This window comes from Spermophilus citellus, assembly GCF_964194105.1.
Source record: "Spermophilus citellus genome assembly, chromosome: 10".
Classification (NCBI taxonomy): Eukaryota; Metazoa; Chordata; class Mammalia; order Rodentia; family Sciuridae; genus Spermophilus; species Spermophilus citellus.
The window spans coordinates 52,067,166-52,092,810 of NC_138197.1; the positions used below are offsets into that span (position 1 = coordinate 52,067,166).

General features: G+C 39.1%; 1 protein-coding gene across 1 annotated transcript in view; it reads right to left on the bottom strand.

The window, feature by feature from the left end:
- Positions 1-9,566, bottom strand: part of TM7SF3 (transmembrane 7 superfamily member 3) — a 42,398-nt gene extending 32,832 nt beyond the window's left edge. Inside the window, exon 1 of the mRNA XM_081311163.1 lies at positions 9,212-9,566. Coding sequence (XP_081167289.1) covers positions 9,212-9,302 — 91 coding nt within the window. The 5' untranslated portion in view covers positions 9,303-9,566. The remainder of the gene's footprint in view (positions 1-9,211) is intronic.
- Positions 9,567-25,645: the final 16,079 nt, after the last annotated feature.

A 25,645-nucleotide genomic window follows, 5' to 3' on the forward strand; every position in this document is an offset into this window, starting at 1 on the left:
GGGGTTGTGGCTAGCATGTGTAAGGAACAGGGTTCGATTCTCAGCACCACATATAAATCATAAAATAAAGATCCACGAACAACTAATAAAAATATTTTTAAAAATACCCATTCTGATCTGTCAGACCAGAACAATATCAGCATCAGTCTGTTTTCCTAAAGAATTAACTGTCCAAAGTTAACTGTCCTTTTACTGTCCAAAGCCTGCAGCTCATCTACTATCCTATCTTTTCTAGTTTCATTTTTGGTTTTCCCTTTTTAAAATCCTTTTCCCCATTTGGCAAATGTTCACGAAGTACTTATGAAATAGTCCCTCTGGCTATCAGGCATTGTAAATGAAACTGAAAGAAGCAAATTTAAAAAGATTATCTAAAACTCTGTCATTAAAACTTAGATTTGCCCTTCAACATATTTTAGAATGTCTACGCCCAAAACACAGACCTTGAACCAGAACAGTACAGGCTTTAAAGCCCTGGAAGAGACTGAAGCTGTCACTAGTGAAATCTTAATGGTAAACTACCCCTAACCTTTTTCTTTATTCTATCACCCAGGGGCAAGCATGAATCACCACTCAGAATTAGAAAAACTTCAGAAACACAGGAAAGAAACACAGGACCATGGAAATTTAAATATATCTTAAACAACTGGTGACTTGACGAAATAAACAGGGGTATTAAAAGCAGGTAGGTTAAGTTACTTCGCTTTATGTGTTTCCTTATTTTTCAAAATTTCTATGGTGATCATGAGTTGTTCTTATCCAAAGAAATTTCATGATTTGAAAAAAAGCCTTCCTGGCACTCGAAAGTATAAGATCTACCCTGAATCTACAATTTTATTTATTCATTTATTTTAGAATTTTCAATGCCTTTATTAGTGCATTGTAATTATACACAATAGCTGGGTTCATTTTGACATAATCAAACATGCATAGAATTTAATTTGCTCCATTTCAGTTCCTAGGGCCTCCTCTTTCTTTCCCCTCCTCCCTCCCCCTATTTTCCTTCTTCTACTCCACTGATCTTCCTTCTATTTATTTATCTATTTTTAATTGGTGCTTTATAGATATACATATAAAGGCGAAATTCACTGTGGTATATTTATACATGTACACAGTCTAATTTTATCAAATCCATTTCATATTTCTGCCCCTTTCCCAACCCTCCTGCATCCCCTCAATCTCCTTCTTACGTTTTAAATTCTTAAAAAAAAAAAATACCTGGGTTCATTGCCCAGCACTGGAGGGGGAGAGGGGAAGGACGCACAATAAACAAACTTATCGTTTATTTTTCCCTTAAAACAAATATTTTTAGATACTATATAATCTTTATTTTTAAAAGGTATAAAATACAATACATTATTCATAAATCATCACTCAGTTTGGCATACAACTGTTCCTCAGCATCCACAAAGGAGGGGTCCAGAATCTCCAAATATACCAAAATATGTGCATGCTCACATCCCTTCTATTAAAAGGTATAGTGTTTGCATATAACACATGCACGTCCTCCTGTATACTTTAAGCCATCTTTGGACTGCTTCTAAACCTAATACAATATGAATGTTACGTAAATAGTTATACTGTATTGCGTAGAAAATGACAAGAAAAGTCTGATGTTTAGTACAGGGGCAATGTTTTCAAATAAAAATGGAAAATCATTAGCAATTGGCTGAATCCATGGATGCAGAATCTATGGAGGATATGGAGGGGTATCTTAGAACTTAAGTAGACAGCAGCATGTGCATTTCCACATATATGGAGGGAAAAGATATAAATGTTTGGCGTAGCCCATTTAATAGGTTTTAATACTTTTCCATATCAACATCATTCCAGGTGTATCATTCTTAAAGTTCTTCAGTATTCTATTCTGCATATGTAACATAATTAGTCAACCAATCCCCAAATAACGAACCCACAGACTGTTATTCCAATACAAATTAAAAAATAAAATAGTTCTATTTTGTGACAGTGTGTCCTAGAAAGCACTAAGTCAGGCAATCAACTTATGTGAGATTTCTCCTATGACAGCATAACAGATGGCCTTTGATCCTAAATGGTTAAACTGTATCTAAGACTTACCCTACTCTTAGAAAATTCAAAAATGAAAACAAACAGCCCAGCAAGGCACAGTGGTGCACGCCTATATTTCCAGTGGCTGGGTGACAGAGGCAGGAGGATCACAAGTTCAAAGCCAGCCTCAGAAATTTAGCAAGATCCTGTCTCAAAATAAAAAATAAAAAGGGCTGGAGATATAGCTCAGTGGTTAATCGCCCCAGGTTCAATCCCTTGGTACAATAAACAAAAAATAGTCCACGTGAAAATATGTAATGATCAGGACCAGAAAATTAAGCTACAGTCTCTTCCGACTTCTTCCTCAAGAAGTACACCCAACATTTCAGGAAGAGTTGTAAGTTTCATCACTTCCTGGGTTTCCAGAAAGCTACAGCAGGATGATGCCTCCTGGTCCCCATCCCCAACATGACTATAGCAATGATCCAGGCAGAAGTCAGTTAATAAAAGGAAGGGACACTGTATTATTTAAAACCTGGTTACTTGAAAATATAGGCAGAATTAATAACAGGTATCTGTCTAGGTATATATTTTAAATAATTATTTTTTCCTTACAATCTTCCTTAGTTTTCAGTTTTTTCTTAGTGATCATGAGGTGTTCTTAATAGAAACAAGTTATAATGTATCCTGGCAATATATGACAGTCATCTGGAGGTAGTTAAAAAAAAAATGCTGCTTGTGATCCTTTCCAGTCAGTTATATCAGAATCCCTGGGGGCTGGATCAAACTATCAATTAAAAAATATTTATTAAAATAAAGTGCAGAGGACTGGAGTTGTGGCCCAGTGGTAGAGTGCTTGCCTGGCATGAGTGAGGCACTGGGTTTGATTCTCAGCACCACTTATAAATAAAATAAAGGCACACTGACAACTAAAAAATATTTTGAAAAACAAAATATAGTGCAGAGAATTACCTAAAGTTTACACACCCATGAAACCATCACCTAAGTCAAGAACCATCATTCCAGCATCTCAGTGTGGCCCCTGTCAATCACCCCATCTTCCTTCCTTCCTCCCTAGAGGGAACCATGATTTAATGTCAAACACTAGGATTTGGTTTTGATAATTAAATGAAATTTACACATGAATTCTTTTGTGTGTGGCTTTTTTTTTTTTTTAATACTGGGAATCGAACCCAGGGGTACTCTATCCCTGAGCTATACCCTCAGCCCTTTATTTTGAGATAGGGTCTTGCTAAATTGCAGAGGCTGACCTCAACCTTGCAATCCAGGTGCAAACTTGCAATCAGGTGCCTACCCGAGTTGTTGGGATTACAGGCATGTGTCACCATGTGTCTAGCTTTTTAAAAATCAATATTCTATTTGTAAGCTTCATTCCAATGACTATAAATAATCATAACTAATTCATTACCATTGTTGTGTAATTCATGAAATTAAATACCACAATGTATTTATCTATTCTTTTAATAAATATTTGGAGGGGATGGGGATATACGCTCAGGGTTACAACATTTGTCTAACATGATGTAGGGCCCTGGGTATGATCCCCAGAACCTCAAAAAAATAAACATTTGGATTATGTCTAGTTCGGAGTTATTATAAATAACTCCAAACATTTTCTATACATCTTTTGGTACATGTACACACAGGTTTCTCTTTGATAGAATCCATCAGAATTATCAGATAATAGGTATTCTTATATTCAGATTCAATAGAAAGCATTATCCAACATGTTTTTGCCAATGTACACTCCCATTAATGTGTGGAAAAGTACTGTCAACAGTCTCCCAAACACTTGGGATCATCAGTTGCTCTGCTGGATGTATAGTGGTATGTTATGTTAATACGCAGTATTAACTGGGGATGTAGCTCAGCAGTACAGCTCATGCTTAGCATGCCAGAGGCCCTGGGTTCTATTCTCAGCACCAAAAAATAAAAATAAAAATAATAATATGCATTTCCAAAACAGCTAGTGATTTTTTACTACATTTTATTTTGCTTATTGTCTATATGGATATTCTCTTTGTGAAGAAGTCTGTTCATCTTTTGTCCATTTTAAAAACTGAATCATTTGGTTAGGTGCTGGGGTATATACCTACAATCCCAGCAACTCAGGAGGCTGAGGCAGGAAAATTCCAAGTTCAAGCCCAGACTGAGCAACTTAGTGAAATCCTGTCTTAAAAAATAAAAAGGCTGAGGATGTGGTAGAGCACCCCTAGATTCAATCCCAAGTACTAGGGGAAAAAAATTATTTGTTCTTCAATTTTAGGGGTTCTTGGGCTGGGGATGTGGCTCAAGCGGTAGCACGCTCGCCTGGCATGCGTGCGGCCCGGGTTCGATCCTCAGCACCACATACCAACAAAGATGTTGTGTCCGCCGAGAACTAAAAAATAAATATTAAAAATAAATTCATTCTCTCTCTCTCTCTCTCTCTCTCTCCTCTCTCCTCTCTCTTTAAAAAAAAAAAAAATTTAGGGGTTCTTTATGAGAACTTGCCTGTCAGGCAAGTGTTGCATAACACCTTGTACTTTTGTAGTTTGTCTGTTTCCTCTCTCATTACATTCAGACTATGGAAGTTTTGATTTTAATAAAGTCTCATTTCTCAAGTTTTTCATCTATGATTAGTCCTTGTGTCATTTTAAAGAAATTTTGTCAAGTATTCCAAGATCTTGGTTTTCCCCATGTTAACTTCTGGAAGTTTTGTTTGACCTTTCACATTTAGGTCTCAAACCAACCTAACACTGATTTTTATGTATAGCTGAGACAGGAAGCAACTTCTGGAAATTTTGTTTGACCTTTCACATTTAGGTTTCAAACCAACCTAACACTGATTTTTATGTATAGCTGGGACAGGGAGCAACTTCTGGAAGTTTTGTTTGACCTTTCACATTTAGGTCTCAAACCAACCTAACACTGATTTTTATGTATAGCTGGGACAGGGAGCAAGGTTCATTTTTCCATGTACATATACTTGAAATAACAACCTTCAGTAAAAACCCCACCTTCTCCCTACTGCTCTGCAGTCCCACTTTAATGTAAGTCAAGTGAACAAACATGTTTGTTTCTGGATTCTCCCCTGGGTTCCACCAGTTTACCTGTCTGTCCTGACACCTTTATTATTCTGTCTAAATTCCTATCCCAAATTTGTCCTTCCTCTTCAAAACTGTCTTGACTATATTACAGCCCTTTTCATTTCCACATAAATACAGAAATCAGTTCATCAATATCCACCAAAAAAAAAAAAAAAAAGCCCCGATTCTGATGGGGAGGGCCCTACAATTTAGGAAGAAGTGATATCTTTAAGACATATTTTTTGGTACCAGTGATTGGACCCACTTGCCGTTTTTTTGTTTTGTTTTGTTTTTTGAGACAGGGTCTCACTAAGTTGCTTAGGGCTTCGCTAAATTGCTGAGGTTGGCCTTGAACTTGCAGTCCTCCTGAGTCCCTAGGATTACAGGAGTGCACCACCATGCCCAGCTAAAAAAGAAAATTTCTTAATCTGTGAATTGGAGATATTCCTCTACTTTTAATTTGTCTCAAGAATGTTGTATGGTTTTCTCTGCAGAGATCTCTACATATCCTAGTATAATTATCCCTAAATATTTAATATTTCCTGGTGCTTCTGTAAACTTTTTCTTTTGAATTTCCATTTCTTGTTCTCTCTTCAACAATATGCCTATTTAAAAGTTCTCCAGGTGATTCTAATGTTCAGCCAGGTTTGAGAACTACAAACACAATAATAAATAAGGGAAGGATAAACACATTTTCTCTTTATCTTTAACCTAACTTCACTGTGAAAATACTTTGGCAGTTAAAAGGGCATTTCATAATTTTTACAGAAGACTGCATTTTAACCAAACTACTTGTGGTTTCACTCCCGGCTGTTCAGTGCTTTGTCATATTTGATGCTCCAGTGCCTGGCACAGACAGCACATGTTTGTTAAATGATAAGAGAACTATGTAACCTCAGGCAAATAATTTATTATTTCCTCTGGGCTTCTGTTCTCTTATGGTAAAGTGGAGCTAACTATGCTACATATATCAGTTTGGCTGCTAAAAGTATCAAACAAATGGGAAAAATGATTTTAAACTATCCAATCCTATACTATAAGATATCATTAGCTTCCAGGCAGTCTTGGATTAGCTTACAAATAAACTAATGAGAAAATGCTAAACACACATAGGACATTTACAGAAATACCCATCTCATAAACATCAAGTTGAGAAAGAGACTTCTATCTGGTGACAATGAAAGACACTGAAAAAGACACGGGGGATGGGGCTCAGTGGTAAAGCTCTTGCCTGACATGCATGAGGACCTGGGTTTGATCCCCAGCACCACAAAACAAAGAAAAAAGAAAAATTTTGCCAGGTCTTTTTTGTGAGTAGAAATTAAATGCTATCTCTATTAGGTTGTGCTGTAAAAATTATTTTGGGTTTCAGTAAAAGAAGACATGTACCAAATTATATCCTGCAGAAGTTAACAGGAACTTAACTTCACCTCTAAGCCATCTGGAAAAGGATTCATCGGAAGCATTTTATGAGACATAATTAGATCTTATGACTTCAGGAGTGGGAGGAAAAAAGACAGCACATCAAATGACATTACAGAGCAAAGGGCCAACATCAAGATGGTGCACTTACAAAGTAGTTCTCCTCTACAAAGAAGTGGTTCTGCTTTTTCTGCCAACAATTTTTAGCACTGGAATAGAAAGGGACTTTTTTTCTATTTTTCACACTCATCTTTTATTCTTGCCCAGAGTCCGTTTTTCTTTCCAGTAATTCCATTCCAAGAAGAACTGCCCAATCCTAATAATCTCATCCTTTCTTTGCCAATCAGGTCCTTATCTTACAACCTTAAAAATTTCCAGCTTTTCCTAATATTTTACTAAAGTCTATTTCAGATTTCCCTCCATTGTTTGTGCTTTAACACAACAACCAAATTCTGGGAGGGATCTGTCAAATCTTGGTCTCAATAATTCTCTTCAGACACACAGTTAATAAAAATGGTTCAGCTACGTGAGCTGGCTGCCATTCAAATGCCCCTCCCAATAGCTCATTTTCATCGTTTTCTAAATTGTTATTAGTCCCAAAAGTTAAAAGGAAACACAACAATGAACATACAACTTCTCACACACTTGTGAAGGGAACCAACATTTGCAACTCACAGCACAAGTGACCTGTTGCTTTAAAGCATCATCCAAAGCACAGAGGGTCCACATGACTTCCCTACCAACTCCAATTACTATGTAATTTCATGAGTTAGTGGATACAAATCTAAAACAATAATGATATATGTTAAGGGTCAAAGAGACATGGGACTCCAGGAGAAGAGACAACTATTTAAATGGACAAATCACTTCCAATGCCCAGCTGGTCAGAGAAAGCACCTTCCTTAGACATTCTAGGAACTCGACCAGCCACCTTCCAAGGTTCATTCAGTATTCAGCCTCAAACTGTGCAAGTCAGCTCATCCTGCTCAAGATGGATAAATCTTCCTAAACTGCAGCAGCTGCTCTGATCCTTCATTTTGTCCCATTAGATTCCTACACAGCAAACCAGCCATGTTACAAGAGGATCATGCAAGTCCTGAACTAAGGATTTCTTGATTTCTGTACTGACTTTCATCTGACAGATGTGGAGAATATCAGCTTTTATTATCAGCAGTTAAATTTCCACATATTGTCCCTTTCCTGCAGAGAATAATATTAACACAAGGCAAACATAACATTCTTTTTTTTTTTTTTTTTTTTTTTTTGGTACCAGAGATTGAACCCAGGGCATCAATCACCAAGCCACATCCCCAGCCTGTTTTTTATATTTTATTTAGAGACAAGGTTTCACTAAATTGCCAAGACTGGCTTTGAATCCTCAATCCTCCTGCCTCCCAAGCTACTGGGATTACAGGCATGAGCCACAGTGCCTGGCTCTATTTCTCAACTTCTCTGTAAAGATTTCTAGATAGTAAATACTAAAGCACCAAACTAGAATAAAAAGGTCTGGATACCAACCCTTCTGGCTCTTGGACTATCCTGGATCAACCACAACTTCCCTACCTGTTAAATGGAGATAGGGAAGGTTGAGTCTCCAGATACTATTAGTCTATTTTAAGGGATAAGGAATCGCTGAAGGATTAAATGTGAAACACAAGATATTTTATTGGAAGTCACCTTTGTTGCAGTGGGAAGACAATGAAATTTGCTGGGAGACACACCTAGATTTAAACCCTGCCTCTGCCCCTACTAGCTATTCATTTGTTTAATGAGTGTCTTGGGCCTCAGCTTCATCCTCTGCCAGGTGAGGACAATCATTATCTGTGGAGTTGTGAGGATTAAAGAACACTGTATATGGAAAGCACCTGGCACAGGCTGCATGCAGTGAACATACCCTATTATATGTTCTGCAAGTAAATATAATTGCCCTTTTCAGTTTTGGCCTTAAGTCTATGCAAAGATCCTAGGATTCAGTTTGCACAAGAGGTTTTCAGAGATAAGCATGCAGGAGCACAATCACATTATTCAGAAAATATGTTTCAGAACTGCATCTTGTCTCTTAAGATCGAAACAAAACCCAGAATGTGCCTAATTTCACGGAAAAGCACATGATCATCAGCCTGGCACAATTAGTGCTTTTTACATTTTATATTAACAAAGCATGAGCTGTTGCTAAAACTCATTTCACCAAGCACATGACCTACCATCTAAAGTCCCATTCTGGGGTCATTTTTTTCTCAAACTCCGCAGGACATCAATCAATTTGAAAAGCGTCACGAATTCGGAATGCGAAACCAATGCAGCTTGGAGGACCATCAATCATAAAGCTTAATTCCTCTCCAAGCTTCGCAATCCGGAGCTGAGGCAGGCCACGAAGGAGCAAAGGGGCCTTTTAATGTGTTAAAACCACAAACATGGCTGCTCCCTACGGGAGATAATAATGTCTGAAAAAGAGAGTTGGTTATCTCTTCCCGTTTCCCCCGTCTATTTAGGGGGCTGACAGGAAGGCCTCCTTCTTAGCAATGGGAAGAAGGCTCTAGTCTATCCGTGTCAGTTTTAACTCACAGCTCGGCCCTCCAACGCCCCCCAAGACCCACCTTTCTCGCCAGGTGGAAAGCCCCCAGGGGGATTCTAAGCTTGCAAAAAATGCAGAAGTAACTTTGGGTCGCACCAGCGAGGCACCCCGACCTTACCCTGGCTAGAGTTGCCGACCGTCTCAGCTCCTCCAGCCGTACTGCGTTCCGATGCCAGCACCGCCAAGACCAGCAGCCGCAGGAGCCCCATTGGTGCCTGCAAGGACCCGGACCCGCGCCGCGGTCTGGGAGGAAGGCGGGCCTGCGCGCCGGGACCCAGCAGCCTAGCCGGCACTACCCCGGGGCGCTCGCGCTGGGCGCCATCGCCTGCTCCGTGCACTCGCCGCGCACCTGCCAGCACCAAAGTGGCGAGCGCCCCAACGAGAGGTTAACTCACGGACCCGCGGTGCCCCGTGTCTCCGTCCCCAGCCCTGAGCGCTTGGCCGCTGCGGGTCCCCGGGCGAGGGCGGCGCTGGGGGCGTTCCCACGCAGCGCGCGCCCAGGAAGTTCTGGGGTTGTCTCTTCTTGCTTTTATATCTTTCTAACGCCGTTAAAAGGACAAAATCGCTTTCTGTTGTGGCCTAACGTCCCAGACTCCAGTTTAACAGCCCTCTGAAAAAAAAGAAGAAGAAACAAAAGAGGAATCCGGTGGTCCTCTAGCCCGTGGTTAGATTTTTTTTGCAACAATTGAAGATTGCTTCCCTGTAGCAATTGCCTTAGCAGCTAAAGTTAGTATAAAAATCCCAGGGAATGCCCCTTGTAGTTGTTACTACTTTCTGTAGTTGTTATTACGCTAGTTCTGAACACCACATCGAAAAATAAAGTTTCATTTTCTCCAAGCGAAATATCCTCGAAAACTCACGATCTTTACCTGAACTTCCGCTCTCAAATCTCATACCTGAGTGCTGTTGAAGGCACAGCAGTCCCTGCAACAGATGGCTAATGAGATGATGATGATGATGATGATGATGATGGAATTAGCTCCCAGGGGGATTCTAAGCTTGCAAGAAATGCAAAAGTAACTTGCATTACAGACTCAGTTATTTGGGAATGATTGCCCTGCTTTCTTTCCATGCTAATTAAATTTTTCCCGTATGTATTTTAATGAACAACTATTTCTAGAAAAAAAAATATTTGTTCAATTAATCCACTAATAGATACATTCTATGGCAGCTACCATAATACTAACAGGCACAACTGTTGATGGTCCAAATTTTCACACCTTCAGTAGCTTATTTACTCTTCCACATGTCCTATCCATATATTTACATATGATTATATGTGTTTTACCCCAAAGCTGATCTCCATCAGTTGATCCTCCTACCTGGACCTACTGAGTAGGTAGGATTGCAGGTGAACACCACCTATACCCAGCTAAGAGGTTTTAAAGATGAAAAAGGAAGTGGATTATGTAAGATATTTTGAAGCAGTAATCCTTGGCCACAATTATTAATAACAAGAAGAGCATCAGGGGGCTGGGGTTGGGGCCCAGCGGTAGAGCACTCATCTCACATGTGTGAGGCCCTGGGTTCGATCCTCAGCACCACATAAATAAAGGTATTGTGTCCATCTACAACTGAAAAAATATATATATTTAAAAAGAAAAAAAGAAGAGCATCAGTCCAAAGTTGAACAGTCAGTTGCTGGGCAGAGGTCCTATTATGAGTCCTTTTTAGATAGGGTTGTGGTGGCCTCTGTGCAAACATCAGGTTCTGACAAGTCTTTTGTGATAATTACTGTTGGGCAATCATGCATAAGAATCCTTTTTCAGGGCTGGGGATGTGGCTCAAGCGGTAGCACGCTCGCCTGGTGTGCGTGCAGCGCGGGTTCGATCCTCAGCACCACATACCAACAAAGATGTTGTGTCTGCCGAGAACTAAAAAATAAATATTAAAAAAAAAAAATTCTCTCTCTCTCTCCTCTCTCACTCTCTCTTTAAAAAAAAAAAAAAAAAAAAGAATCCTTTTTCATAACTTCCTGACTATGAAGGCTGTTGTTAGGGTTGACACAAGTGAATCCATTTAGAATCTGAAAACACATTTTTTCACAACATTCAGAATCAAAGTCCATCTGCCTGGGAGCAGTTGAGTCCAGGAGTTTGAGGTCAACCTGCGTGATGTAGCAAGACCACATCAAAAAAAAAAAGGAAAAAAAAGAAAAGAAAGATAAAGAAAAGAGTGAGGGGCCTGGTGGTGCATGCCTATAATCCCAGCAACTTGGGAGGCTGCGGCTGGAGGATCAAAGACACCCTCAGCAACTTAGGAAAGCCCTCAGTAACTTAGAGAGACCCAGTCTCTAAATAAAAATACAAAAAGGACTGGGGATGTGGCTCAGTAGTTAAGTGCTCCTGGGTTCAATCCCTGGTACCAAAAAAAGAAAAGAGAAAGAAAAGGAAAAAAATAAATAAAATTCATCTTCCTGAGTATGACATACATCTTCTGTAATGTAGTTCCTGTCCTCAGTTCCATTGCAAATAAACTCAAACTCTATACTAGCCACACTGAATTAATTTCAATTTCCTGATCTAATCCCATCGTCTGCCCTCCATACCTTTGCCAGCAGTTCCCCCATGCCTATGAGACAGCTGATGATAGATGTGTCAGTAATCAGAGAAGGCTTCATTACCTGGGAGAATGATTAGCTGGAGTACCCTGCTCATGTCAGAGTTCCATGGAGATCTGAAAAGCAAACAAGCTTGGCAGCTTTGTAAATGAATTGGTTTTTCTATTTATTAAAGGAAAACGCAGGGGCTGGGGTTGTGACTCACTGGTAGAGTGCTTGCTTAACATTTGTGAGGTACTGGGTTTGATTCTCAGTGGTCTCATAAATCTGGTGTTTACCCCACCTCCCAATTGTATCATTTTCTCTTGTAAATAAATAAATTTTATAAATAAGTAAAATAAAGGTCCATCAACAACTAAAAAATATATTTAAAAAAGAAAATGCAGAAACTGAAAAGATTCTCAGATTTAATATATGCATAATATATGCCTTAAAGTCAAAGTTTAGAAGAGAAAGGAAGGAAGGGAAGGAGGAAATCTAACACAGATTTTTAGATAAAACCCAAGACACCTCAAGATGGAGATAGGAGCAGGAATCCAGGGCAAAGGCAGGAATGTACCTTTGTGGAACTTGTGCATCTATCTATTCCCACTCTAATCTCACCCTCATATTCATATTCTCTCTCTCTCTCTTTTATATATATATATATATATATATATGACTAATTTATTTTTAGCTATAGTTTGGGGGTAATCTGTAATCTGTAACTTTCCAACCCCTGTCTGCTGTTGAGAGAGTATATATATGTGTGTGTGCATGTGTGTATATATACATATACATATATATGTGTGTGTGTGTGTGTGTGTGTGTGTGTGTGTATATATATATATATATATCCCCACCCCCGCATGCTCTTACCTTACTTGGACTGTTTGCTAAATTAAATTCACTAAATGTGGGGGCTGGGGATGTGGCTCAAGCGGTAGCGCGCTCGCCTGGGATGCATGCGGCTGGGGTTCGATCCTCAGCACCACATACCAACAAAGATGTTGTGTCCGCCGAGAACTAAAAAATAAATATTAAAAATTCTCTCTCTCACTCTCTCTTTAAAAAAAATTCACTAAATGTGCTTATTGTAACTATTATATGCAAATGATAATGCTGGTAAATTCATTCATTCAATCGATAGATGTGCATTCAGTAGTTTCTATATGCCAGGCTAAATGCTTGAGGCTAAGTATTGGAAATATGGAAACAAATTGTTTCCTGCCTGCACGTAGATCATGGTCTGGTGAGTGAATTAGTCATATGCCACATAACATTTGGGTCAGCAATGGGCTGCATATATAACAGTGGTCCCACAAGATTACAATGAAGGTGAAAAATTCCTGTTGCCTAGCAATGTCATAGTCATCATAACATCACAGCACAATGCATTGTTCCCATGTTTATGGTGATGCAGATATAAACAAACCTACTGTATCACCAATTGCCGCAGTCTTGGCTGGGCACAGAATCACGAGCCACTCAAGCAGGAACAAAACTTTATTTTGAAAAAGCCGCTAACACTCTCAGCGCCAGCAAGCAAAAAAACGGTCCTCCCACGCGGGCGTCTAACCGGAACCGCCGTCTCCCGGAACCCGGGGTCCCCCGGATTTCCCCCGGAATTTCCTCCTATTATCCTTCCCCAACCAATGGGAACTCTCCATGAGTCCCCGTAACATGAGTCCAGTAGTAGGCCAAGGTGAACAGCAGGAGCCCAATTTGCATATGAATGTAAATCTTAGCATAATAATACCTCAGTGGCTAGCTGGCTTTACAACCAAAGGTGCCATACATCATATATTTTGCTTGTGGCTCCTAGCATTTGCCCCCTTCTGTTTAATTAAGTAACAAGCAATGTGGCTAGGGACCGTGCCTGGTAGGTTGTCCAATTTAACATATGGTTCTTACCCGTCATGGGAGAACTGACCTTTAGGCGTCAGCTTCCTGTCTTAGGTTGAATCCACTGTAATCAGAGCAACCCGTCGCTGACTACCGGTCCAGCATTCAGCCATGCTTGTGGATAGGCCTATGCACCAGTGGGGGGTGAGGTTCTTGCCTCACCTTTGTTGGCCCCCAAATTTTGCCTTGGTGCCAGTGGGGGGGTAAGGTTCTTTGCCTCACCTCTGTTGGCCCCCAAATTTTAGACCATCACTAGTAGAAGGGAGGAGGATACAGAAATGCCACGACACCAAGCCAATTGATGGCTCCTTGGAAAAATTGCGTCACTGGTGACACCATTAGCAAAGATATGCCAGTATTACCACAATAAACATGGGGTGAGCTGGCAAGGAAATTGCATCACTGGTGACACCATCAGCAAAGATATGCCAGCAGTACCACAATTTGGTGCACCAGATGATATTTCACAATGTATGTAACTGATATATAGTCCAGGCAAGTTCTGCAAGCAGTTCAAATTGGAGGAGTCTATCAATATGTTTATTTCCTCCCAAAGTAAATTAAGTCCTTGATAGCATTACTTGTTGAGTTATATTCATTGATGCATCAGTTTATATAGTTTACTGTGATTGCTATCATAGAAGCTGTAGTTTGGTTTTATCTCAGTCTTCACTGGAATTGGGATGGAGATGGAAATTCTGGCAATGATGTTAAAGAGACATTATCCTGAACAGAATTATTAAATATAATAAAAAGGAAAGGTGAAAGTAAACAAATAGATCTGTTAAACTCCTTTAAAAACAATCTTTAACAGCTGTTTACCAAATTTAAATTAGCAAACAAACAGATCTGTTAACCATCTTTAAAAACAATCATTAATAGCTGTTTACCTAATTTAAATTAAACTATATAAATCACGTGAATAAAGAAAAAATTCGGATCCATTTTTCATGAGCGCTCCTCATATAAGAAATATGGACATACACACATACAGACATACAACACAAAACAGAAGTGTGCACACAACATACAACACATAAGACAATAGTAAATAAAGGCCTTGTAACTATACCTAGGTGAAATCTCCATTGCAATGTTTAAAAACTCCACAGTCAAAAAATAAAACACAGTCAAAAAATAAAACTGATCAGAAAACATTAACCTAGGTTTGTATGAGCTCAAAAATAAAATAGAACTTTATGATGTGGAAAAATGCAATAATAAAATAGATATTGAAAAAAACACCTTGGTTAATCACTGTCGCAGATGTAAGAATAGCCAAGCTGGAGCTTTGGATGTCAGCTGTTATGGATTTGAGTCAAATCATCTTCTTTTTCTGTAGAAATTGTTTTAGTTAATCTCTCTGGAATCCAAATCGGTTGCTGTTCATCCTGTGGGAAAACACAGACAGCGCCCCGATTCCAGACTATCACTGGATCCGGGCCTTTCCATTGTCCTGTTAGAATATCTTTCCAAAGTACCTTAGGCTTATGTACATTTTTGGGGTACAAATGTCTTTCCGCAGCACTAAGTCCCGATGAATCTAAATTTAAAAAGTTTAGAGTAAAAAGGGTTATTTTAAGTTTATCTTTGGGGGATATATACCTTTTTTTAATTCTTTCCTTTTGTTTTAATAAGTACATTTTAATAGTTTGATGAGCTCTTTCAATTATGTTTTGTCCTTGTGGATTGTATGGAATTCCTGTTATGTGAGTAATACCAAATGATGAGCAAAATTGTTTAAAAGAGGTGGAAGTATAACCAGGACCGTTGTCTGTTTTTAACTGTTTTGGAATGCCCATAGTGGCAAAATTTTGTAAGCAATGAGCTATAATATCTTTAGTTTTTTCTCCGGCATGAAGGGAGCCCATCAAAAATCCGGAAGAGGTATCAACTGTAACATGTAAATATTTTAATTTTCCAAATTCTGGCAAGTGTGTGACGTCCATCTGCCAAATATGGTTAGGTATCAGTCCTCTAGGATTGACTCCAAGATTAACTTGTGGTAAAAATGTCACACAATTTTGACATTGTTTTATTATATGTTTGGCTTGTTCTTTAGTTATTTTAAAACGCTTTTGTAAAGTATTAGCATTGACATGGAACCTTTTATGAAAATTTATAGCTTCTTCTATTGTGGAGAAAATATGTATGTCATGTGTAGATTTATCTGCTAGTTCATTGCCCATACTAAGGGCTCCAGGCAATCCTGTATGTGCCCTGATATGACCTATGAAGAATGGATTTTTTCGGTCCCAGATTAGACTTTGTATAGTGGAAAACAAAGAGAAAACAGTAGAAGAAGGTGAGATCCTACCAGCATCTTTAAGGGATACTATAGCATTAATTACATACTGACTATCAGAAAATAAATTAAATACAGAATCTTTAAACATCATAAAAGCTTGTAATACTGCATTAAGCTCTACCTTTTGAGCTGATTGTTTGGGTACTAAAAATGTAAAAGTTTGATCAGGAGTAACTACTGCTGCTGTACCATTGTTTGACCCATCAGTGAATATATTTGGAGCATTTATGATAGGGGTTTTTCTTGTCATTTTTGGAAAAATTACAGGATGCTTAGACCAAAAAGACAACAAAGGATTAGATGGTAAGTGATTATCAAATGAAACACTAGTTTTACATATGATTATTGCCCAAGTATTTAACTCATTAGCTAACTCATCAATTTGATCCATAGTATATGGAGTGATAATTTTATTGGGAGAAATCCCAAATATTCCCTTAGCTGCTTTTATTCCTTTGAGTATTAATTGTCCTATAGCCTCAGGATATCTAGTAAGAATAGTGTTAGGAGAATAAGATAAATGTATCCACAATAATGGACCTTCCTGCCAAAATACTCCTGTAGGAATATTTTTTGTTGGTAGTACAATAAATAATAAAGGCAAACTTATATCAATTCTATCCAAATGCATATTTTCCATATACGTTTCAATGATTTTTAATGTTTTTCTTGCTTCAGGCGTTAACATGCGGGGTGAATTTGGATCTGATGGACCTTTTAGAATATCAAATAAAGGTCCTAACTCTCCTGTTGGTATGCCTAGATAAGGCCTTATCCAATTTATGTCTCCCAATAATTTTTGAAAGTCATTAAGTGATTTGAGTTGATCTACTCGTATTTGAATTTTTGGTGGACGGACCATGGTTGAGGATAATAGAACTCCTAAATAATTAATTGGAAGATTTAATTGTACTTTATCTATTGCTATCTCTAGATTATAATTTTTCAATAAGTTTGTAAGTGTGGCATAACATTCTAGCAATGTGTTTTTATCTTTATGTGCCAATAACACATCATCCATATAGTGAAATATTTGTAGTTCAGGATTTTGGTTTCTAAGTGGCTGGATTGCTTTATTAACATAAATTTGACACATAGTTGGGCTGTTAGCCATCCCTTGAGGGAGTACTTTCCATTCATATCTCTGATCAGGACCTTCATGATTCAGTGCAGGGATAGTAAATGCAAAATGTGGACTATCCTCGGGATGAATTGGAATTGAAAAGAAACAATCTTTAATATCTATAGCTAAAACATGCCAGGTTTTTGGTAAAGCAGACAATTGAGGAATCCCTGATTGAGCAGGTCCCATAATAACCATCTCATTATTAATGGCTCTTAAATCTTGTAATAATCTCCATTTATCAGATTTCTTTTTAATGACAAAAATGGGAGTATTATGGGGGGATACGGAAGGTTGTATATGTCCTTCCGTTAATTGTTGTCTGACCAAGTCATGGGCTACTTGTATCTTTTCTTTAGTTAGGGGCCACTGAGGAACCCACACTGGTCTTTCTGATTTCCAAGTAATTTTGATTGTCTCAGTGGCCTTTTCTGAAAACCCAATTCATGTCTATTTATTTCTTGATCTATTTGAATAGGTGCTGTCATACCTTGTTCTTGTTCTTTTAATCTTTTTTCTTTCTTAAAGCCTTGTTTAGCCCTAGTAGTGGGCACGTTAGGATTGATGTTATTTGTTAATGTCAATCCTAATTGATTTAGGATATTTTGTCCCCATAAATTTACAGGAAGATGATCCAATACATAGGGCTGTATAGTTCCTTCACATCCTTTAGGATCCCTCCAATCTAATACCATAGCACTTCTATGGGGATTTGTTGCCATTCTTAGGCTTCGAAGCGTTTGAGTGGCTTGTTGTAATGGCCAATGTTCTGGCCATTCTTGACGAGATATTATGCTGAGGTTAGCACCTGTGTCCAGCAGCCCATTAAAGTCATGTCCTTGAATATTTAATTTTAGCATTGGGCGAGAATCTAAATTTAAAGACAGCATAGCCCAATCTACACCTGTGGAGCCTAATCCCTTGGAACCTCTTTCTACATTACAACTGGAAAATTTATCATGCAGGCTGGGTATTATTAATAACTGTGCTATTCTATCTCCTGGTGAAATTACTGATATACCTCTTGGAGAACTAGCTATAATTTTTATTTCACCCTCATAATCGGGATCAATTACCCCAGGACTTATCATAAGTCCTTTTAGTGTAGAAGAACTGCGTCCCAATAATAAGCCTACTGTTCCCTGGGGAAGAGGTCCTTTTACTCCTGTGGGAATGATTTGAATTCCCATCTCTGGGGTTAGTACTGCTCTGGCAGAGGGGCAGATGTCTAGCCCTGCGCTCCCTCTAGTTTGTCTGATGAGGGATTTAATGGATAATGCGTCCTGGGCACTACCTTGATGGTGCTGTTGGGTTCCTCCATTGCCCCATATATTTGTGGTTTTGGGCCCCGGGGCATTGGGCCCTCTAGTCCGTTTTTTGGCAATGGAGCTTGATATCTTTCTCCACGATATCGTGGGTAAACATTTGGTCCTTGTCTGTTTTTTGATAACGGAATACCCTCTATGGTGGTTTGAGAACGGCATTCATTAGCCTAATGTTTCCCTCTATGGCATCGTGGGCAAATACCCGGTATTCTATTCCTTTGATATCCAGCTTTGTTAAACCCTCCTCTTATGGGGCAACTCCTTTTAAAATGTCCTGTTTGATTACAATTATAGCATGTTTTTGGCCTGGCATCTAAAGCCTGTTGTACTGCTGCTAAGACTTGCCTTTGTTCATTAATGTTTCTATATAATTTAATATATGTGTTTAAATCTTCATGTTTCCATGGTCTAATGACCTCTCTGTAGCAACGATTTGCTTGGTCATAAGCCAGTTGTTTTATAAATGGCATTACCTGTTCTGTATTACCAAATATCCTAGAGGCTGACTGAATAAGTCTATCTACAAATTCAGCGTAAGGTTCATTAGTTCCTTGTATTACCTTAGATAATTGACCTTGTAAGTCTCCATGCCCCTGTAAAGTTTTCTATGCCCTAACTGCATCTACAGCAATTTGTGCGTATACGCCAGGGTCATATTCAATTTGTTGTCTTTGACCCTCATATGGTCCCTTTCCCAATAGCATGTCCATATTTCTTTGAGGATAACCAGCTTCTGCATTTTGTTTAGCTGTCTCCATGCAAAATTCCTCATTGGCAACCTTCCATAACAAATATTGTCCTCCGTTTAGCACAGATCGACACATGTTAGCCCAATCTGCTGGTGTCATGTCCAAGTTGGTAACAGATTCGACCATGCTTATTGTGAAGGGAGCTTGTGGCCCATAGGTCGTTATAGCCTCCTTTAATTGCTTTATTGTTTTGAAATCTAAAGCACGGTGAATTCGTTGCCTTCCTGCCTGCTCAAGTACAGGGCATGCTAATCTTTGGGGTCTTGCCTCAGAATTCCGTCCATCAACTACGGGAGTTGAGGGCTGCTCAGCGGTAGATGGAGCTGTTGGTTGAGTTATGCCCTCTGGTGATAGAACGGAGTTAGTAGCAACCTCCTGTTGTAATTTTCCACCTGATGGCTGCTTTTCCTCTAAGCTTGTTTTTTTTAAATTTTCCTCTGTCTGACTAGCTTGAGAGACCTTCTCTTTTGCTTGACTTAGCGTTTTTTCTACCATAGTTTGGACCTCTAACAATTTACTTAGCAGTTTTTCGGTTTGTTTTGTACTGGATTCTAATCTACTATAAAGGTAACGTAACCCAATAAGATAGGATAAAACAAAGCCGAAGCAGAATGAAACAAAAACGGAACAGACAATGGTTGTATCAATTTTCTCTTTCTTAGGGCCGAATAACTTCAAACCTTGAGCCAACCATTTTTTCCAGTTCGCCTGAGAAAATTCTAGGGCTAGGGAGCTTGAAATAAAAACAAAATAAATCAAAACAAGAACACATTGTTTTTCTAAATGTTCACCCATTCTGTCGCCTTCCCTCAGGGGCGAGCAGTTTTACTCACCTCTAAGTTTCAGGCGTTCCCCGTACGGGCCACCAAATGCCGCAGTCTTGGCTGGGCACAGAATCACGAGCCACTCAAGCAGGAACAAAACTTTATTTTGAAAAAGCCGCTAACACTCTCAGCGCCAGCAAGCAAAAAAACGGTCCTCCCACGCGGGCGTCTAACCGGAACCGCCGTCTCCCGGAACCCGGGGTCCCCCGGACCTCCCCCGGAATTTCCTCCTACTATCCTTCCCCAACCAATGGGAACTCTCCATGAGTCCCCGTAACATGAGTCCAGTAGTAGGCCAAGGTGAACAGCAGGAGCCCAATTTGCATATGAATGTAAATCTTAGCATAATAATACCTCAGTGGCTAGCTGGCTTTACAACCAAAGGTGCCATACATCATATATTTTGCTTGTGGCTCCTAGCAACCAATTGTATGAAAGTGTACATATCCAATTCTGTGATGTTCATAATATTTGATAATGATAATAAAGAATTATGTTACTGGTTCATGAATTTGTTATATCATCATTTTTAGTGTACTATTTATTTTAAAAGAAAAGGTTTAATATAAAACTGTATGCCATGTTATATCTGTGGTGGCCTCATAAATCTGGTGTTTACCCCACCTCCTGATTGCATCATTTTCTCTTGTGCTTAATTTAATCTGTGTTGTTCTGTTCATCATGGCCCTAAGAATAATAGGCTGTACCATACATGCACACGCCATATAGTCTAAGTGTGTAGCAGGTCAAACTATCTATGATTGTAAAAATATACTTTATGATGTCTACACAATGAAATTGCCTAACAATACATTTTTCTGGAATGTATCTCATTAAGCTATGCATGGCTGTAATTGTATGTTAAGGGTACTAATAAAGTATAAGTATACCAATTGTGGTAAAGGTTGGGAGCAATTAACTAACTCTTGGGATGAGGAAAGTTTTTTGTTTTGTTTTGTTAATATTTAATTTTTAGTTATAGGTGGACACAATATCTTTATTTTATTTTTATGTCGTGCTGGGGATCGAACCCAGTGCCTCATGCTTGGTAGGCAAGTGCTCTACCTCTGAGCCACAACCCCAGCCCCTTTTGCTTTGTTTTTAATATTTTTTTTTTAGTTGTAGATGGACACAATACCTTTATTTTGTTTATTTATTTTTAGATGGTGCTGAGGATCGAACCCAGTGCCTCACCTTGCAAGGTAAGTGCTCTACCCCTAAACCACAATCCCAGCCCTGAGGAAAGGTTTTTTTGGTTGTTTTTGTTTTTGTCTTTGTGGTACTGCAGATCAAACCCAGGGCCTCATGCATGCTAGCCAATTGGGAAAGTTTTATGAAGAAATGTTTAGAATAAGATTTGAGGGTTGAATAGACAATCACCAAGGGAACAAAGTGGAGGTGTGGATGGAAGTGTAATTCATGAAAGGAAGAGAGAATTATATGTGCTTCATACGATGTGCATAACAGAGCATGTTTAGGAGACTGCAAGGAATCTGGTGTACTAAATGTTAGTACAGTATTTCAGCCTATTGCTGGGTCATTTCAGACATTTAGTGGATTGTAATCGAGTTAGTCATAAAGGTATCTAAGAGTCTAGAATGTCAAGTTAAAAAATCATTAAGGTTTTTTTTTTTTAATAAAAGAATAGGGAGTTACTACAAGTTACTACAAGTTAAAAACAACAACAAAGTGCACACGGGCCTATAAGAAAATTCATAAGCATGACTAAAGTTTTGCCAAGCAAATCTAAGTTGTCTTGAAGTGACTCCTCTACTCTAGGTACCCAAGTTCTCCTCAACCAGTTTGCAAAACTTAACATTCTCATTTAGTAGACTAGATTATATCCAATCAGTCACTAATCCACATTATTTTTTTCTTTAAAAATATGTTTTAACTTTACATCCTCTCATATTAGAGTCAACACTGTAGACTAGATCTGACTCACCTCACTATCTCACACTTGGACAACTATAAACTAATGGGTCCTTGGCATTTTTTTTTAAATCTCTACAAACCTAACAGCCAATATATTTCTGGGTACATGGCAGGCATTCAATAACGTACTCTCTCAACAAGGGGTGGAAAGTTACCAGACTATCACAAATTATAGTTGAAATAAATTGGTCATCTTTAATTAATCTCATTTACTGGGGAAGTACTCCACTTATAGAGGTTCCCAGTTAGGATGCAGTAGGTAAATAGACTGTTTCAGAATGGGGATGGCTATGAAGCAAAAGTGCAAGAGTTGGAGTAACCACACAAAACACTGATATAGATGCAGTCCACTAGTCTCTCATTGGCAGCATGTGGACTGTTGAAGAACCCACTGGAATGTGACTGCACAAGGATTCTGTCCTTGTCTTCTTTGTTCTGGGTTCTAACCACAGTAGCCAGGACTGAGTAATCCCTCAGAACAGGGACAATTGGCTTTGGTATCCTCTTTTTGCTTCTTATACTCTCATATGTATGGCACTATGTTCCTGATAACAGACTTCTGATTGATAATACTGTGCACAAGGGGTCTGGTGAATATTTACTTTGATTGCCAAAAGAATGAGACGAAAACACTTTTCTTTGCACACCTGTTTTGAGAAGCAGCTCTGGCATTACTCCCACAGTAGACCCAAGAGAGGAATTGACCATAGAATGTTGAATTACTGAAGTCAGAAATCTTCAGTTCCAGTTTCTGGTGGGTCACTTACTGACTTCAGACCACTTGACCTCTGAGTTTGTTTCTTCATTTATAAAATGCAAATAAATCCTGTCATGCCTTCTTTGCTCTGTTATGATTCAAATCAGTGAAAACACTACAAAGAGGCCAGAGAGCTCCTCTCAATATAGATGAGGCTGCTCACTTGGTTTTTATTGGGAATCATTGGGTGAAGGTTGCATTTGATGAACCCAGCCCAATTCATCTCAAGATTGGGAGCCATCTCGCCACAAAGTCATGAAAAGTTGATTTCTGTTTTACTATAAATTACTGCAATTTCTAAACTTGCTTGGAATGCCTGCCCTTGCCTTGAACTCACCCATGCCTGGCTTTCCCTGACCAGATAACAACCCTCTCTGAAACCTCTGTGGCACCTCATAAATTCTGATGTTGGGATCTAAATTTATTCCCTACCTTGAAATGTTAAGCCATGTAGATCATTAGCTTACTATCTGCCTTTGTATTATGCTTGTCAAAATCCTGTTATCTGTAAGTTCTCAAGACACCCCCATTTGCAACTTTTTGTGGTATAAAATCTCATTCTTAGAGAGCGGGGGAAGGGGAGGAGTGTTGGTCTCTAGCCAGCATTAGGAGAGACAGTCGCTGATCAGCTCTCTTTGTGTACACAAATACAAGTTGCTTTAATTTGATTTAAAATTGGAGTTGGTGGTCTTTTCTTTGCGTGGAGATTCAACACATTAATATTCTAATTTTAATATTACTATTTCAACTTGTATGGGTTCTAAAATTTCCAAAATAAAAAGGTTGGTAAATTAAAAAAGAAAGAAAAAGAGTTGGGCTGGGTGCAGTGGAGAACACCTGTAATCCCAGTGTCTCAGGAGGCTGAGGCAGGAGGATTGGGAGTTCGAAGCCAGCCTCAGCAACGGCAAGGTGCAAAGCAACTCAGTGAGACCCTGTCTCTAAATAAAATACAAAATAGGGGTGGGGATGTGGGTCAGTGGCCAGTGCCCTGAGTTCAATCTCCGGTACCAAAAAAAAGTGGGGGTAAACCCAAGGTGAGTTTCTCAAGGATTGTTTCTCCATTCTCCAAATTTCAAGTGTTGGAAAATTAGTTCCCAAAGTTATATGCCAATGGTATGAGAGGTGAGACCTTTGTTAGGTGATTGAATCTTGAGGGCTCTGCTGTGATGAATGAATTAATCTATTCATGGATTAATGGACTATCAAAGAAATAGCTTTGTTAAAGTGAACTTTCTCTGGCTCACTTGCTTTCTCTCCCTACATGATGCCTCTCCCCACCTTCAGCAAGAAGGCCTCACTAGACTTCAGCACCTTGATACTGAAGTTCCCAGCTTCAAGAACCCTCAGCTAAATAAACCTCTATTCTTTATTTAGTCTGGGGTATTTAGTTATGACAACAGAAAATGGTCTAAGACACCCACCTTTTCCCCAACCCCAGGAAAGTAATCAGGGATATGGGCCTGAGAAAAATGGTATAAAAATTTGTCCAAAGTACACAAAGCAGTTATTGCTGAGTCTAAGCCCCTCCCCTCCCCTTTCTTTTTTGCCGCCATTGCCCACCACGAAGTTACATCTCCAGTCCTTTTTACTTTTAGAGACAGGGTTTGGATAGATTGCCCAGACTGGCCTCCAACTCAGGATCCGCCTTCCTTAACATTCCCCAACCCTGCCCCCCAGCGTTTGGGATTACAAGCATGTGACATTGCATCTGGCTTCAGTCTCGTTTCTTACCAGATTTTCCCTAGGTTCACTTTCCTTAAATATCGAATTTCTACTGTTGTAGGGACAAATGAGGCAAGGCACCAAAGATAGCAGGAAACCGTTTTATTTGGCTGCAGCCAGGTTCTGAGGGCACAGCTTTTGCTATAATCAATTAATCCCCTGAACCCCGAGTTTAGGGAGTTTCAGAGTTTTGTAGCCAGCATGTAAGGGGAGGGTCTCAGAAGTTCAGTTTGCAAAAGTTCACATAAAAGCAGCTTTTTCTTTCACTGTTTTGGGCATGTTAATGCTTCAAGAACAACACCAGAGAAGGGAGAGCTTCTTCTCCCCTTTCATTCCTCCCCCTGCCAGCTGTTACCATGGAGCCCAATTGTAACTTATCTTAAAAATGTAGACATCTCTGTGAAGCCCAGCTCAAGGCCAGAGGCTTTGTTTGCAAATTTCTTCAAAGTATTATACTGGATATGTTTGTGAAAAACTAGTAAGGGGGTGTCCAGCACCTGATGATATCTTCTCAGCCAGTGGCCAAGTAAACAGGGCGACACAAAAAATAGGAAGTTTATCTGAATTGGACTCTTTGGCAGAGACTCTTTTGCTGACAGTCCTAAAATCAGCCATGGTGAAGAGGGCTTTTCTGTGGAGAAAGGGGGTGCCACTTCACTACTATTACTCTTTACACTTAAACTCTCAGTAGGTCCCAGCTCTAAATCTAAATTCTAAAGCTGATCCTTCTTAAAACTGAATCTGCCTTACCAGCTTATTTTCAAGAAATCTCCTCTTTGAACTACACACTGTGGATCCATTACTTTCCTTTCCACTAACTCTTATTTTTCACACTAATTTCCTCATTGTCAAGCAAACAAAGAGGCTTATTAGTTACCTAAGTTAACACCTGAACATCCTATTATCACCTCCAAATGCTCCTCTTCCCCTTTCTCAATTTTGCCCGCCTTTCTTCTACCTACACAGTCAATATAACCCAGTTTAATATTTACTTTCTGAGCTTTCCACTTCTTCTCAGCTTCCTCAGCATACTAATATTCACAATTAAAACACATAGCTAATCTCCACCAGCAAATTCCCTGTGTCCTAAGACAACAGAGCAGCACCCGAATATTTAATCTTCCTGACTGCCTGGTGGATTTTAATGCGTTGAATTTAAAATCGATGTCGTGACTTTCAAGTATTTATGAATTGCTTGCTGCGTGTTTTGTGGTCCACTTGGAAAGCAAAAGCAACAGAAAATAAAAATTCAAGGTGATATTTAAAAAAAAAAAAAAGGAAAATAAATACATGAGAAGGTAGGAGGAACTACCAAATAATCACACAGAGCCAACAATCTCCGTAAGGTGTTGAACACCTAACAAC